Consider the following 15,649-nt stretch of genomic DNA (forward strand, 5'->3'; position numbering starts at 1 on the left):
TCACACATTTCATTCCCAGGAACTTCCAATCAGAGTTCCTCCAATTATTGTCAACCACCTCATATTACATATGAGCACATATTATGTTGATTTCATTTAGTGAATATGTGACCCATGCCTTCCTGCATCCTTTCGAAGGAGGAGATATTTTCTTTTGATCATGCTCTTGAAATAAAGCATTTCTTCATGATATCTACAACCATACAACATGACTAAAATATCGAATACAATCATACATACCTCATTTTCCTTTAGGTCATCTTGGACTTTCTTTCAATGACTTCCTTGATTGAAAGACATTCAACCCCTTGATATGCTTCACCTCCTATGATATCATACCATCATCCCATGAATTCCACAAGTTGGAATTCTTGATGAAACACTTGCTTCCCCTCTAGAATGCTAAATCTTTCGATGAAGATTCCATCAGAGAATCTTGAGCATCTTGAGCATCCCTATCCAACAGATGTTTCCTTTTGATTGATGAATGATGAGCTTTGTCCTGGATGACTTTTTCCTTTCCATAAGTGCCACTTATGCTTCTAATGAGGTTACCAAGAGCTATATCCTTCCAAAGGTGACTGTTATAGTCTTCAATTTTAACCACCTTACATGCTTCTCTATGATGATGTCAAGAGCTCTTGTTTCAATGCTTCTATGTTGCCATGATGCATCCCATCATTTGTTCTTAGTGAATCATGATAGCCATATCTTACAACATAAGACAAAAGAATGGGAAATTGAAAAGAACTTAGGTGAGGAAGACCATCTTAGTCATGGTAGAGATCTCCTACTTCCTCTTTCTTGGACTTCTTCTTTTCAGCTTCTCCCACTTCTTCGATGATATGGGCTTCTTCTCTACCTCATTTATTATTCTCCTTCTTGAGCTTAGGACAATCTTTCTTGTAATGCCCATATTCTTGACATCCATAGCATTGAATTTTAGCCATGTTTTCTTGAGAACTATGCTTCACGAACTTCCCTTTCCTTTTAGTAAATGTTTGACCCCTTTCACTTGATCCTTCATCACTTTTTTCCTTCAATCTGTCTTCTTCTATCTTGCATAGAAACCACAAGTTGTTGAATGGGATAGCTTTCTTCTCCTTACGGGCATTTGATACGAGGTTACCTTGTTCATTAGTTAATGCATTTAGAACAATGGAGACCATTTCTTTATCAGATATCATCTCTCCTAGATCTTGCAATTGAGTTCTTATTTGAGATGCTTTTGAGAGACATGAAGATATCCCTTCAACCTTTGATACCTTCAATTTGTATAGATCCGATCTAAGTGATATGACCTTTCTTATTGCACTTTCAGAGAACAGTTCTATCAGCTTGAAATATATCTCTTTTGATGTCTGTAGCTCTGCTAGATAGGGAATGAGGGGATCTTTGACAGATTCCAAAAGAATCTCTTGAGCCCTTAGATCCTTTTCAATGTATTCAAATAGTGCTTGTCCTCCGAATGGTTTGGATACTTTTCCATTGACATGATCAATAACTTCATTTGCTTCGAGGACTTTGTCTATCCTCCTTTTCCATGCAAGGAAGTTCGATGACCCAACCAGATTATAGATCTCCTTGCAAAATGAAGTCAATTTAGAAGATTCTATTATAAAGGCAAAGGTACTTACTTGTCAAGTGAAGATGAATCTTCAACTTGATCCCTTTGTTGATGATGATTGATGAAGATGTCTTAATGCTTCTTGGATGATCTTCTTCCAGATGAAATCCTTGCTTCAATAAAAAAAAGGAGATTACCTTTTGGATGATGACGACGCCTTTTGATCTGGCTTCCTTTGGATGACTAGTCTTTTAAGATAATAATGTGATCTTTGTTCTTGAAGTGCTTCTCTTGGATGAATATATTTCAAGTTGCTTGGATTTGTAGATTTCTTCAACTTGAGTAGCTATAAGGTCTTGGCCTTCTTTTGATGATGATCCAAGACTACTTCAATCTTAGATTTTTTACTTTGCTTTGAAGTCCTTCAAGGTTAGATCCTTGAGTGCTTAAGTGTCCCTTGATAAGATGCCCTGCCTGGAGATTGTCACCCTAGCTCTGATACCAAGAAATCTAGGGCATAGCAATTAAGTGATTTCTCTTTTGTTGATAACTTCTTGTGAATGCTTTTTACTTCTTTAGATTAGGATCTTCTCTTTCTTTAGATTATTATAGTGTTATTCTTCATCAAACAGCTACCAATGCATAAATAACAAAGAGACAATAGACACAAAATATAGGCTATTAGCCACGACCAAAACCTCCCCCACTTGAGAGGAAAACCCAAACAAATTCTTCTTCATATAGAGACTTCAATTGAAGAATACCAAGACCACGACCCTTGACCTAATTGCCACTCCAATACCAAGACACAAGTTCTCGTTCACTGCTTCTCTTTCGTGCCCAACCCAAGACCTAGTCTAACTGCTTGCCTTCCTTTATACCTCAGTTGTACTTCAAATCTCGGCTTTCCTTTTCTTTGCTTCAGACCTGCAACTTCTCGGCTTCCTTCAGAAACCCTAGCACGTGTAAATTATCAACTATGGAACCTTGATTCCCTTCACTTTAGGTGGAGGCAACTTCCTTGGCAACTCGGCTTGATACTGAACTTGTTGCCTTAATTTATCCTTCAAAGAAGAATGTGATAACTTGGCTTCTGCTACAATGGACAACACCCTTTCTTCGCACATGTGACAAAAGAAGAACCCTAATATAGACCCAAAAACACCTTCGCTCTTCCTTCCTTCTTCTCGTTGGCTATGAGACTCCTTTTTGGGTGAATCTCGCACTTCTTATTGCAAACCGAAAATCTATCTCTGAAATGAGGTCGAGCTGCCCTATTTATAGTGGTTAGAGCATCCATAATAGGCTGACATGTCGTTTGGAGCAAATTCATTATTTCATTTAAGGCCAACTTGAAGGAGATGCTTGAGCTTGGTCTTGGAGGGCTATTTGACTCTTTCATTGACTCATATACAAATGTAACATGCCCAAGAAGGGTCCTTCATACATGACATTGACTCAATTTGACTTTATGACCAATCCTAAGGGCTCACAATGGGAGCCATTACTAAAAATAAAATTCCTTGCTCATGAAACCCATGAGACAAGCATTACAATAATAATGTTATTTTCTTCTATACATAAATTACATAAAATCACAATTACATGTGTCATTATGAAGACCGAACTTACTTACACTTTTCAACAGCATACCTATCGCTACTCCTATGATCACCAACTGGAAGAAGTTGCATGATACTGATTCCGAGTTGGTGGATCCCACTTTGTATCGTTAGTTGATCGACTCATTAATGTATCTAGTCAACACTAGACCAGATATTTATTTTGCAGTCAACACATTGAGTCATTTTATGATGGAGCCCAGGAGAGTACACTGGGTGGCTAAGAAACACGTGTTGAGGTACTTACAGGACACAGTGGATTATTGTTTGGACTATGTCAGATGTGATGGAGTCAGATTGATTGGTTGCACAGACTCAGATTAGGTTGGCGGTGTTAGTGATGGAAGAGTACTTCCTGATGTTGTTTCTCATGGGGCTCAGCAATTGTGTCATGGTTTAGCATGAAATAGAAGTCAGTGGCATTGAGCAACATAGAGGCAGAGTATATGGCATCTAGTCAGGTAGGGTGTGAGGCATTATGGCTTCACAAGATGCTTCATGGATTATTTGGTCAGATGTTGATACCAACTATGATTTATTGTGACAACCAAAGTTGTATTAAACTCTTTGAGAATCCAGTATTTCACGATCAGTCAAAGCATATAGAGATCAGATACCACTTCATCAAAGACTGGGTTCAGCGAGGGGCAGTGAAGCTTGAGTATATATCCACTAATGAGCAGGTAGCAGACATTCTCACCAAGTCTTTGTCAAGAGGCAAGCATGTTTTCTTCAGAGACAGGATGGGAGTGGTGAGCAACACCTTCCTCGAAAATAGGGAGCATTGGAAATAGTACCAAGGAGAGGTGTTACTGGGCATTTATCCCTTAGCCTAGTAGACACATTAATAACTTTTGTCTTGGTGACATTTATGAGTTAAAGTAATGTCATGGGTTGAAAAGATACTTAAAGAAGTTGTACCATGTACCTTTTTTAATTTAAAGTCACTTGTACTCTAGAAAGTTGTGTGGAAAAAGTCCCAAAAAAATCGCGATTTATTCCTAAAAGTCCGATTTTTTGGGCAAAACGATTAAATCGGATGATTTTTTGGGAAACAAAAAAATCGCTTCGACCCAAAAAATCGGCCTCCCTTCCCAACGCATGGGTAAGAGGTCCGCAAAGGTTAATTTATGTTTTTTTTTCGTTGTGTATTTTGGCATTCAGCGCTATGGCAATACAAGGGTTTACGGCTTGTGGAGGATACTCAAGAGGAGTCCGCTCTATTAACTCTTAAGGTATGTTAACACTGCAAATAAAAACCCAATCTGTAGTTTAAATTTAAACTGCTGTGCATTGGTTGCCAAGAGTGAGATTAGACGGTTGTGCGTAAATGTTGTTTGGCTAAGTGTAAAGTGCGTGGAAGCTGAGCCAAATACGTGTAGAAGGAAGGAGGCGAAGGGGAGTCTAACTCCCAAATAACTCTGCTTTTGAAAACTCCCAATGAAACTGTATCATAGTGCGTGTTACAAGTTGTTGCATGGAGTTTCCTTGGGCATGCAGTCTTGCTTAATTTTGCATGTGCACAATTTTTTTTATTTTTTGATGTTGAATACATAGATTTCTCTTGAATATATTTAAATGAGAAGACATAAAGAAGTGAACTTGAGCTGACTGTAATTTATTCTAAATTTAAACTCAAGAGAGATACATACCAATGGGAAGTATGCTACAACAACATTGAAGAAGATACAACAATAAATATCAGCAATAAATTCAGAGAGTCTGGTTATAGAATGGCACTAGGATAGTAGTCTGGAACTCAGCCTATAGAGATGGAAATAATGCTTAGCTCAGCCCTTAATATCTCATCTCTTTTATCAGCCTTTTGCTAGCCCACAAACAAAGATACCAGTGGGTTGTAGATCAAACTTTTATACCCTTTTGTAGTTGCCAGATATCCGACTCTTTAAATTGCACTTTTTATTCTTTGAAACAAATTTCAGGAATTTGAATTTTGTACTTATTTTTATTAGATTTATGAACTATCAATATTAATTTGTTGAGTTGAAGGCTGAAGCAATTTAATTTGTTTCAATGTTTTTTTGTGCCCAGGTTTAAATTCAAGTTCAAAGTTTAAAACAAAATGCCAAGGATTTTGGACGCTACGTGGGAATTTGGTGAACCCGATACCTACGTTACCGGATCCAGCAGCTGATGGTCACAGATCTCCGTATCCTCGGATCTGATCCGGATACGGAGAAATACCTAGAAAATACGGCACGTGGCGGATGGCAGTTTTTGGAAATGGCTCCTCCTTGCCAGAAATGTATGGCTAGTCGAATGTCGGAACCCGCATAAATTAAACCCGAAAAAGCGAAAAAGTAAAATCGTTGTATGCGTTGGAGTTTAGGGTTTTTGCTTTGATGTATGCGTTAAACTTAGGTGGTCCCCCTTTGGTCGGCAGTGCACCCAACAGGCGGAACAGAACAGAACAGCGGAACAGAAGCGTTTGGCGTTTAGCTTTGAGTTTCTTGGTGTTTAGCTTTAGGGGGCCCAGCGTTCCAGTTCAAGTTTCAAAGTGTGTCGGCTGGACCAGAAACCGCGCAAGGTATTTTAAGTTTTTAATGTTATCGCCATTGGAATGTGCCGCATTGTTTTTATCGAGGGTTCCAAACTTCCAAGCGACAATTCGAGGGTTATCACTTATCCGTTATTACCAGGACTGCGATATATATTATAACCATAGTTATAATTTATCAGCATTGTTACGGTTCTGGGTTTACCACAGCTGCGTTAATTTTTTTTAATTTATCAGCGTTTACAACTTTACCCATAGATTTTATAAGATATATATTATTATTATGAATTATCTGCGTTTAGTATTTATAATTTTACCCACGGGAGCGTTTATTGGTTTGGACCCACTGGACCTTGGGGATGGGCACATTTGTGAGCTGCCCTTCCATCCGGTTAGCTCAGAGACCATAGGGGGTGTTGGTGGAAACATATATATAAATCATAAATTATCAGCGTTTATAAATTATCACTATCAGTTTGATATATATATATATATATATATATATATATATATATATGTAGCTTTCAAATGAATATTTAATTTTTTAAAATCTCATATATATTTTAGTTTTTGTCTATATATATATATATGTATATATATTAGTTATTTAATTCAAATTGTGTATGGATAATTATTAAATTTTAATACATTATATTTTGAATTTTATATGCAGTTGTGAGTAACGTAATTTATATATCATTATAGAGCCAGCACAGCGCGAGCAGAGTGAAGGGGAAATCATCAAGACAGACCCAAAATCTCCTCTATGGAAGTATGTGGAGATTATTGGAAAAAATCCCGGAGGTGGTTCATTTAAATGGAAGTGCAATGAATGCCAAGATATAAAAAATGGCTCATATACTAGAGTGAAGGCCCATCTCACGGGTCAAACTAACACAGGGGTGCAAGTATGCACGAGACCAAAAGATGCAAATGGCAAACTTGGCAAAGGTTTGAGTCCTAGAAAAATGCAATTCTATGCATCTTTGCAAGACGTTGCTGTTAGGAAGCATGCTAAGGGAAAATACCCTGTGCAAAGCTCTACAACTAGGCCTCCATTGCCATCTAGGCCTACTGCCACAACTAATAAAAGGCCCACTCTAGGCCCTCTTGAAGCATCATTCAATAATCAAGGTAGAGAGATAGTTGATGAACATGTAGCTCGTTGCATCTATGCAAATGGGCTAGCATTCAATTTGGTGTGTTTCCCTTATTGGCAACAAATGATTAAAGCAATGAATGAAGCGTCGAAAGGGTACAAAAGCCCTGGATATGAAAAGGTCTGCACTACTTTGTTGGCATCAGAAAGACAATCTGTGGATAGACAGCTACAGGCAATCCGGGATACATGGGCAGAAACAGGGGTGTCCATCATTTCTGATGGATGGAGAGATCAAAGAAACTGTCCATTAATTAATGTTGTTGCAGTATGCCCCCAAGGGGCAATTTTTTTGAAGGTTGTTGATTGCAGTGGAATAGAGAAAGATGCATCTTTCATATCCACAATTCTTATTGAGGCAATAGAAAGTGTGGGGCCACATAATGTTGTCCAACTCATTACGGACAATGCACAAGTTTGTAAAGCTGCAGGTTTGATTGTGGAGAGTCAATATGATCACATATTTTGGACTCCATGTGTAGTGCATTCACTGAACCTTATGCTTGCCAAGATTGGTGAGATTGAATGGATTAATGAAATATATGTAGCAGCAAAGGAAATCCAAATGTTCATAACCAATCATTCAATGTCCCAGGCCATTTATAGAGGTTTTGCAAAGTTGGAGCTATTAAAGGTATTTTCTTTTAATCAATATTATTTGTATTGGAAATTCTTTTAATTGCAAATTTATATATGATTTCTCATTTCAATTTGAGATTTGGCTTTTGTACTTTTTGAAACTTGTAGGTTGCTGAAACTCGTTTTGCCTCCCACACTCTTGCCATAAAGAGGCTTGTGGAGGTGAGACAAGCATTACAAGCAATGGTCATTCACCCTCTTTGGGAATCATGGAGGACTTCCACTTCTGATAGAGGGAAAAAAATCAAGTCCATCATTCTTGATGATGCATGGTGGGACAAGGTCCAATATCTTCTACGGTTCACTGAACCAATCTTGACCTCGATCAGGGCATTTGATACAGATACACCTTGCTTGGGGGAAGTTTATGAAAACATCGATAGTATGTTAGAGAGGATAAGGGAAATTATCAGGGCAAGTGAAAATGACCCTGATGAAACATTCTATTATTTAGTGAAAGACATAGTTACAGAAAGGTGGAAAAAAATGACCACACCATTACACCTTCTGGCATATGCATTGCACCCTAAATACTATCATTCCAAAGTTTTGTCTTTACCAGGTAGAACAGCACCAAACAAGGATTCTGAAGTGGTACAAGGATACAAAACAGCTTTGAGGAAAATTTATAGAGATATGGGAGTTGCAATGGAAGTCCGCCAAGAATTTGGAGGGTTTGTACAGTCTACGGGTAGCTTTTCAGATCCAGTAGCTATGGACGATCAAGGACATCTTGATCCTATTACTTGGTGTGGCTTCCATTGTGGGGATAGCATTCATCTCTCTACTTTAGCCACCAAGTTATTATCACAGGTTGCTAGTTCCTCATCAGCTGAGAGGAATTGGAGTACATATGGCTTCATCCATTCAGTGAAGCGAAACAGGCTGGGAGCGGTAAAGGCTGAGGATCTTGTTTATGTTCATTCCAACCTCCGTCTTCTATCACATGTTGAACTAGAGTATAAAAAAGGTCCGAATAGGATGTGGGATGTGGAGCTTGAGATCTCTGACTTGAACCTGACACTAAATGCCATGACTCACCACAACCCACTTGAGGATATTGTTCCACCACCAGTCCAGCCTACTGATGCAACTTCCTACATTCCAGGACCCCCATCATCTATTCATGATGTAGAGTTGCAATATGCAGAAGATAGAGATCCATTTGAAGATATGTAAATGTATTTACTATTAACATTTATGATATTATGATCCTTTTTGTTACTTTGTATGACGGATGATGCATCATTTCAGTGTTTCAGTCTTCCTATTCATAATATATCTAATGGTTTCGGTTCTAAAAGTGTTTGATGGTTCAATGGAGTATTTGATTTTTGAACTCTAAAGTGTTTTTTAAAATTTTAAAAATATTATTATATTTTATTTTTTTGTACGTGACGTATCCTTGCCATATCCGGATCTTGGATTTTCAAAAAACTAGCGGATCCGGATCCGGATCCGTATCCGTATCCGAATCCTGGTAACTTAGCCTGATACTACACCCGAAACTGGGGGGGGTCAATAGAATGTATTTGACTTGCAAGTTGTGTGGCAAGCATATGTCATGAGGTATCAACAGATTAAAATTCCATTTGGGGCAAATTCCAGGGCAAAATGTTTTGCACAAATACAACTCCAAAATTCATCCGACGGGCCATTCAATCATTGATGGATAAAGAGGACGGAAACGACACCAGGGCAGCGCTAAAAAACCAACTTGTAGGGGCCTCAAGAGTGGGGGAATTGAGAGTGGCAATGCTTCTTCAGCAGCATCACCTTCCTCACCCATAGGTCGCAACCCCTCATCTATCTCATCTTTTTTTGTTCCTAGAACCACAGCTGGTGCACAACCTGGAATCAAATCAACAACGAAAAAAAGGAAAAGGCAGAAGCTGACAAGTTGGTCAGTGAGTGTCTTCTATGGATTGATATTCCTTCAAACATTGCCAAGACAAACCCATTCTACCAAGCTATGTTTGATGTTGACGCTGTCGTTGGCCCGGGGTACAAAGCCCCCACCTTTGCAGAATTGAGAGGGCCTCTTCTTCAAGATGAAAACACTGATTGCACTGCTAGGTTGATGGAGTTTAGGGCATCATGGGAACAAACTGTATGCACAGTCATGTCAGATGGTTGGACTGACCAGAAGGGTAGGACCCTTCTTAACTTCTTGGTTAGTTGTCCCAAGGGGACAATGTTTATGAAATCTATTGATGCATCTGCACACATTAAAGATGCACGTACATTGTGTGAGTTGTTGGACATCTTCATTCAAGAAGTAGGCCCAAGCAATGTTGTCTAAGTCATAACGGACAACACCACAAATTATGTTGCAGCTAGCAAGATGCTTATGGAGAGGTATCGTAACTTGTTTTGGACACCTTGTGCTGCTCATTGCATTGACTTGATGTTGGAGGATATAGGTAAGATTCCTATTGTGAGGTATATTGTTGAATCATCCAAGAGCATAACAAAATTTATATATAATCATGCATTTGTGCTTAGCTTGATGAGAAAATACACAAAAAACAAAGAGTTGGTGCATCCTGCCATTACACGATTTGCCACTACTTTCATATCTCTTCAGTCTCAATTTAATTCTATGTGGAATGTGAAGAGCATGTTTCTCTCAACGGATTGGCGTTCTTTATCTATTAGCCGCAAACCAGAGGGAGAGGGCATATACAGACTAGTTTCATATGATCAGAGCTTTTGGACAGGAGAAGAGGAGGTGTGTGCCATTTCAGAACCTTTGGTAAGGGTTCTCCGGTTGCTTGATGGAGACAAGCCCGCAATGGGCTACTTGTATGAGGCCATGGCTAGGGCCAAAGAAGCCATTCGTGCTTATTATGCAGATAAGAGAGACAAGGGGTTAGAGAAACAACAGGTCATATGGAGAGTGATTGATCAGCAATGGAACAATACCCTCCATCGCCCGATTCATGCTGCAGGTATCTACCTCAACACTGCATTTTCTTACGCATATGGTTTTAGATTTGATGCCGAGGTGATGGATGGATTCTTCACTTGTGTCGAGAGGATGGTGTCATCTGAGCAAGAACATGAAGATATTTCTAAAGAAATGGAGGTCTATAGGATGGGAGGTGGCACATTTGGTTTTAACATGGCTATTAAGAATAAGACGACCAAAATGCCAGGTAAGCTTCAGTTTGTTTCAAACTTTCAAGTTTAGAATTTCAATGTTTTTTTTTATGTTTCTCATTTTTCTTTTAACTTGTAGATGCTTGGTGGACAAGCTATGGTGCCAGAGTACCCCATCTCCAAAAGCTTGCCATTCGAGTGCTCAGCCAAACATGCAGTTCCTCTGGGTGTGAGCGCAACTGGAGTGTATTTGACAAAATACACAGCAAAAAGCGCAACAGGTAAAAAGATTTCAAATTAAATTTTTTGAATTCATTTGATTAATTTTAATATTTAAATTTTCTAAGTACTAATTTACAATCTATGACCCTAATACAGATTGGAGTCCCAACACCTCAATGACATGGTCTACGTCTACTACAATCTTCGATTGTGGGTGAGACAGCTTCAGAAACCTACTAATGTGGAAGCCATCTCATTGGACAATATTGATACCACCTCTTCATGGAGAGTCGAGACTGAGAGGTCGATCATGGACTCAATCCCAGATTGGTTAGGTGTGGATCTAGAGGATGTAGCAGTTGCAGGGGAGGGAGAGCCAGAGGTAGAGGAGGAGGAGCAACATCAAGGTCAAGAGGCACTAGCAGAGCTGGATGAGGATGATGAGGAGGAGGTGACACCATCTAGGATGGGCAGCAGCAGCAGCAGCATAAGATAGAGGCCACCTCTTCCATCGGCTTCTAGAGGACGATTGAGTCCATTTGTATCCCTAGGGGCATGGCCTTCTTCCTCTAGAGGAAAAGGCAAAGTCGTTCCCTATTCCCGTAAAAGGGGAAGAGGATCTCAGTGACTGATTACTTGATGACTTTTAGATGACTCATGATATACATTTATTATATTTTTTGTTGATATTTTGACTCTTGAGAGTTGAGACTCAGACAAGACTCAAAACTCAAGAGTTGATTCACTATTTTGATATGTGATGTAGCACTAGACTTCATATACATATTATATATTAGCTTTCTTTACATGTTTATGTGGAAATGCATTTATCTGATGTTGTGGATACTCTAGATGTTAAAAATAAATAAATAAAAATGAATAATTTTGTGTTTTTTTTTAATTTTGCCGACTTTTTCAAAAAACTCTTTGCCGAGTTTTTCAACTTTTGGACCCTTGCCAAATTAATCTCGACTTCGACCTTTTCCACATTGCTATAAAGTGACTTTATGTGTAAAATACATATTGTACTTTTCTGATATTAAAGTGAGGTGAAAAATCACTTTATGAGAAAAATAGATAAAGGTTCACAACTTGAAAAAGGCACTAGGAGGATTTTAAGTAATGGGGCCAATGTGTGAGGGGAGTCAATTGAGAGAGTTAATCTCAACCACACATCTTGAGATTTGGAGATTAAATCTCATCCATTGGATCTTAGGTTTAGGGATTCAATCTTTTCTAAAAAGACAAAATAGGAAAAGGGAGACTCATTCTTCAGTTCAAAGAGCAGAAAACTTCAAGGAGAATTTGACACAGAGATAAGACATTGTAATTCCAAGGAGAGAGGAGCTATGGCACGAATTTTTAAGGGAAGGAGGCAGCACAAAAATCGAGGAAGAGAAGCTTAGATTTCAAGGAGAGAGAGGCACAAAAATCGAGAAACACAACAACCAATTTGTAGCATGAACTTTGAGGCACTTGGGCACGAAATTCAAGGGAGGCTGTTGCGCTGTCCTAGCCTAAAAATCAAGGTAAAATTTTTGGGATTGCTGCTACAAGCAGCATAATTTTCGAGGGTTCTAGTTGTCACCTGACATGAATTTCGAGGCAATGCAATCACCTCTAGCATAGAAATCGAGGCATCATTTGGCAAAAAAATTGAGGCAAAATTTTGGGCACAAAAATCGACAAGATGAGATGTGATAAAGTGCAGAAAATTTCTGGGCAAAAATTTTGTGAAAATCTGAAAAATATCAGTGGGCACAAATTTCCAGATTTGCATTTAATGCTTCAGCTGCTAAGGGAGATAAGTACTATGATTATTTTATGTACTTAGACTAATTTTCTCAAGCAACTAAATCCTCCTTTGAAGACCAGTTTTCTCCAAGAGGTTGTGGGGTTTTTCTAGAGTCACCTTGACCAAAAACTAGTCTCTTACATGTGTAAATGCTTGCAAAAAATTATATGTTAATTTTCAGTGGATAGGAAAGTGAAAAATGGTAGCACTCTTTGAATGTTTACAATTAATGCAAACTAAATTTATATCAGCATGAAAAACATGTGAGTTGGGCCTAAACAACACATCGAAACTTGTAAACTAGGTTAAGGGTGTAGATCATAATTTTTCTATAGGGAACGAAGACCCTCAACCGTTTTTTATTTCTTTAATAGTGAATGATTGTCATTTACACAACTGCAAGCTAGATTTAGGGGCTTCATCAAATGTCATGACCAAGAAATTCATGGAGCAACTTAACTTAAGGGTATCTAGGCCCTATCACAACATATGTTCAATGGATTCTAAAAGAATTGAAGTGTGTGGGATGATTAAAGATTTACAGGTTTTTCTAGTTGCATACTCAGATAGAATAATGACTATGTATATTACTGTGATAGATGCGCCTGATGCATGGGGAATGCTCCTATCGAGGAAATGGGCATCAGATTTAGGTGGTAGCCTTCAGATGGACCTATCATATGCCACCATCGCCATGCTAGACAATAACTTTGTCAGGCTTGATCAAGAGTTAGAGAGAAGATATCATGTTGAGGATCCAAAGAAACCCAACAATGAAATTATCTATGGGTAATGCAAACTAGGAAGTGATGCAGTGTTGACAAATTTTCTACCACCCTTAACAAAACAGATTCATAACGAAGAGTTTAGGCATAGCACAGAGAGATTGGGTATTTCAAATCTTCCATCAAAGCATTTTCAGGACAAGGGAGAAAAAATGACAGTGGTTGAATCATCATCACCATTGCAACTAACTAAGAAGAAAAGAAAAAAGTGAAAAAAAGAGAAAAGATATAAAAAGTGGATCACCAGTTTTGAGCAGAATCAATCCTCAACACATCAATAGTTGAAAAAAGAAAAGGAAGGGGCTTGGTATATCTGGTGGCTACAAACAGGTTAATATTAGAGCAAGTCAAAGTCCCAAGATAGTCAGAATTGGACAAGGCACATCAGAGAAAGAACCTCTGGATCATCCTGTGAGTAGACAGGTTATCAAGATGGATTTCACTAAAGATATTTGATGCCATGGGGCATCTCTGTACTATATTTCTAACCTCAATCTTTGTCATTTTTGCTAGTAGAAGTAGTTTTATTTTATGCTCTTAGAATAAATTTCCATTTATATACTTCTTCATGTTGGTATTTGATTTAATGATGATATTTTGAACGGACATTGTTGATATATGTCTTTTGTTTGTGGATGCAGATATGAGGTCCTTGCATGCTATCACTTCCTATCTAGCACACATCCCCATGTGGAGCCGAATGTTTACGACTGAAGTTGCACCTAAAATTTTTTAAAGACTCCATACTCAAGGATATGTCAAAGGCTTCATGTACCATCAGAATTCATATATCATCAATGTTTTTTAACTATAACTTATTCTTCTCATCTACTTCTATATTGTCATCAGATTCCGCAAGCTCTACGGGGATGATGTAAAGTGATGCTAGTGTGATGAATTGAGTCATGTAATGGGTCTACGTAACTTGGGACATTGTCATCAAGTGAGTTTACTCTAGGGGTTTTTTTTACTTGGTTAAGTACTAAGCACTTTCGAGCATTTAATAATTAATCAAGTTTTTTCCTCCAAGCAATAACCCCAAAGTCGAAGTGTGGCTTGATGGCGAGGCCTTGGGAGTCCTAGTGTCTAGATTAATTGTATATTACCATACTAGATCACTCAAGAAATTTCGTAGAATTTGACTAGATTTAAGTAGGATTTTTTAATAATTAAAAATTTCCCGCAAAACGGGATTTTTAATTATTTATATGTAATGATGTAAATAAGTGGTCTTCGGAAATGTCTAGGGCGTGAGACTACTCGAAATTCATCCTCCAAGGCCCGGCATTAACCTAGGACCCACATTGAGGGTCAAAAAACAAACTTTAGCTCCTCAAAAGCCACTTTTTCTAATGTTAGTGGCAAAAAGTGAAAATATTCAAAAAAAATTATAATTTTTCCAATTCAAAATAAATATAAATATTGACATGGAAATTAAGTGGAGATTAAAAGATTATGTGGCATCCATGTAGGGCTCACCACATGAGGCCCGGCTCATGGTCAAAGTCAAAGGGTGGTCAAAAGGCAGTCAACATGGCAACACGCTGAAGTTTGGAGACAACATGAATTATTAAAAAGTGGATTTGATTTAATCTAAAGTCTAAAGGTGAAAAGTAAATGAGTGGGAGGGGACCCACTTCACTTTTCATATGCATGGGCATATCAAAAGTTAATACCCACATGCAAATTTATTTTTCCACACAGCCAGGAAAGGGTATACGCACAGCTCAAGTTTACTCAAGGAAAATTAATGAACTACAAAAGATATTTGGCAAATTATAATTGAGAAAATTATGGGTGTATGTCTCCACCATTATTCACCTTTCCTTCCCACTTGTATGCACATCTTCAAGACAGCTCAACGCACTTCAAAAAAAGAGATAAACACACCAAATTTGGAGTAGAAACACTGCCTTTACACAACAAAGGAAATGGACATTTGTTTACCAATGTTTTTGGTGAGGATCCTCCATGGATTATGTGAGAATCTTCTCTTCTCATACAACCACTTGTTACACAGTTGCTCCATAGGTATGTATGCTCAACCATAGTGGAGAATTGCACTACCAGCACAAGGAAAATTAAAATGACACCTACAACAAGCAAGTAGCCACTTGCAAATTCATTTCTGCTTTGAGATCTCCACCTCTCTACTTGTCATTTGATCTCTCGTTGGGACTCCTCCCAAAATTTGTATAAATTGAGAAATTGGGCTCTTATTTAGTATTTCTTGATATAAG

General features: G+C 38.2%; 2 protein-coding genes across 5 annotated transcripts in view; one reads left to right on the top strand and one right to left on the bottom strand.

Annotated features, from left to right (window-relative positions):
• Positions 1–15,649, bottom strand: part of LOC149261751 (vacuolar protein sorting-associated protein, putative (DUF1162)) — a 528,477-nt gene that overhangs the window by 217,862 nt on the left and 294,966 nt on the right. The window lies entirely within an intron of this gene.
• LOC149261753 (uncharacterized) lies at positions 10,546–14,123 on the top strand. The gene is made up of 3 exons (XM_089434130.1): positions 10,546–10,663; positions 10,747–10,888; positions 14,051–14,123. The coding sequence occupies exons 1-3, from the start codon at positions 10,546–10,548 to the stop codon at positions 14,121–14,123; spliced, it is 333 nt and encodes a 110-aa protein (XP_089290256.1).

The sequence above is a fragment of the Pinus tabuliformis genome, chromosome 6 (assembly GCF_031772625.1).
Source record: "Pinus tabuliformis cultivar Carrire ecotype Pingquan chromosome 6, CPIR1, whole genome shotgun sequence".
NCBI lineage: Eukaryota > Viridiplantae > Streptophyta > Pinopsida > Pinales > Pinaceae > Pinus > Pinus tabuliformis.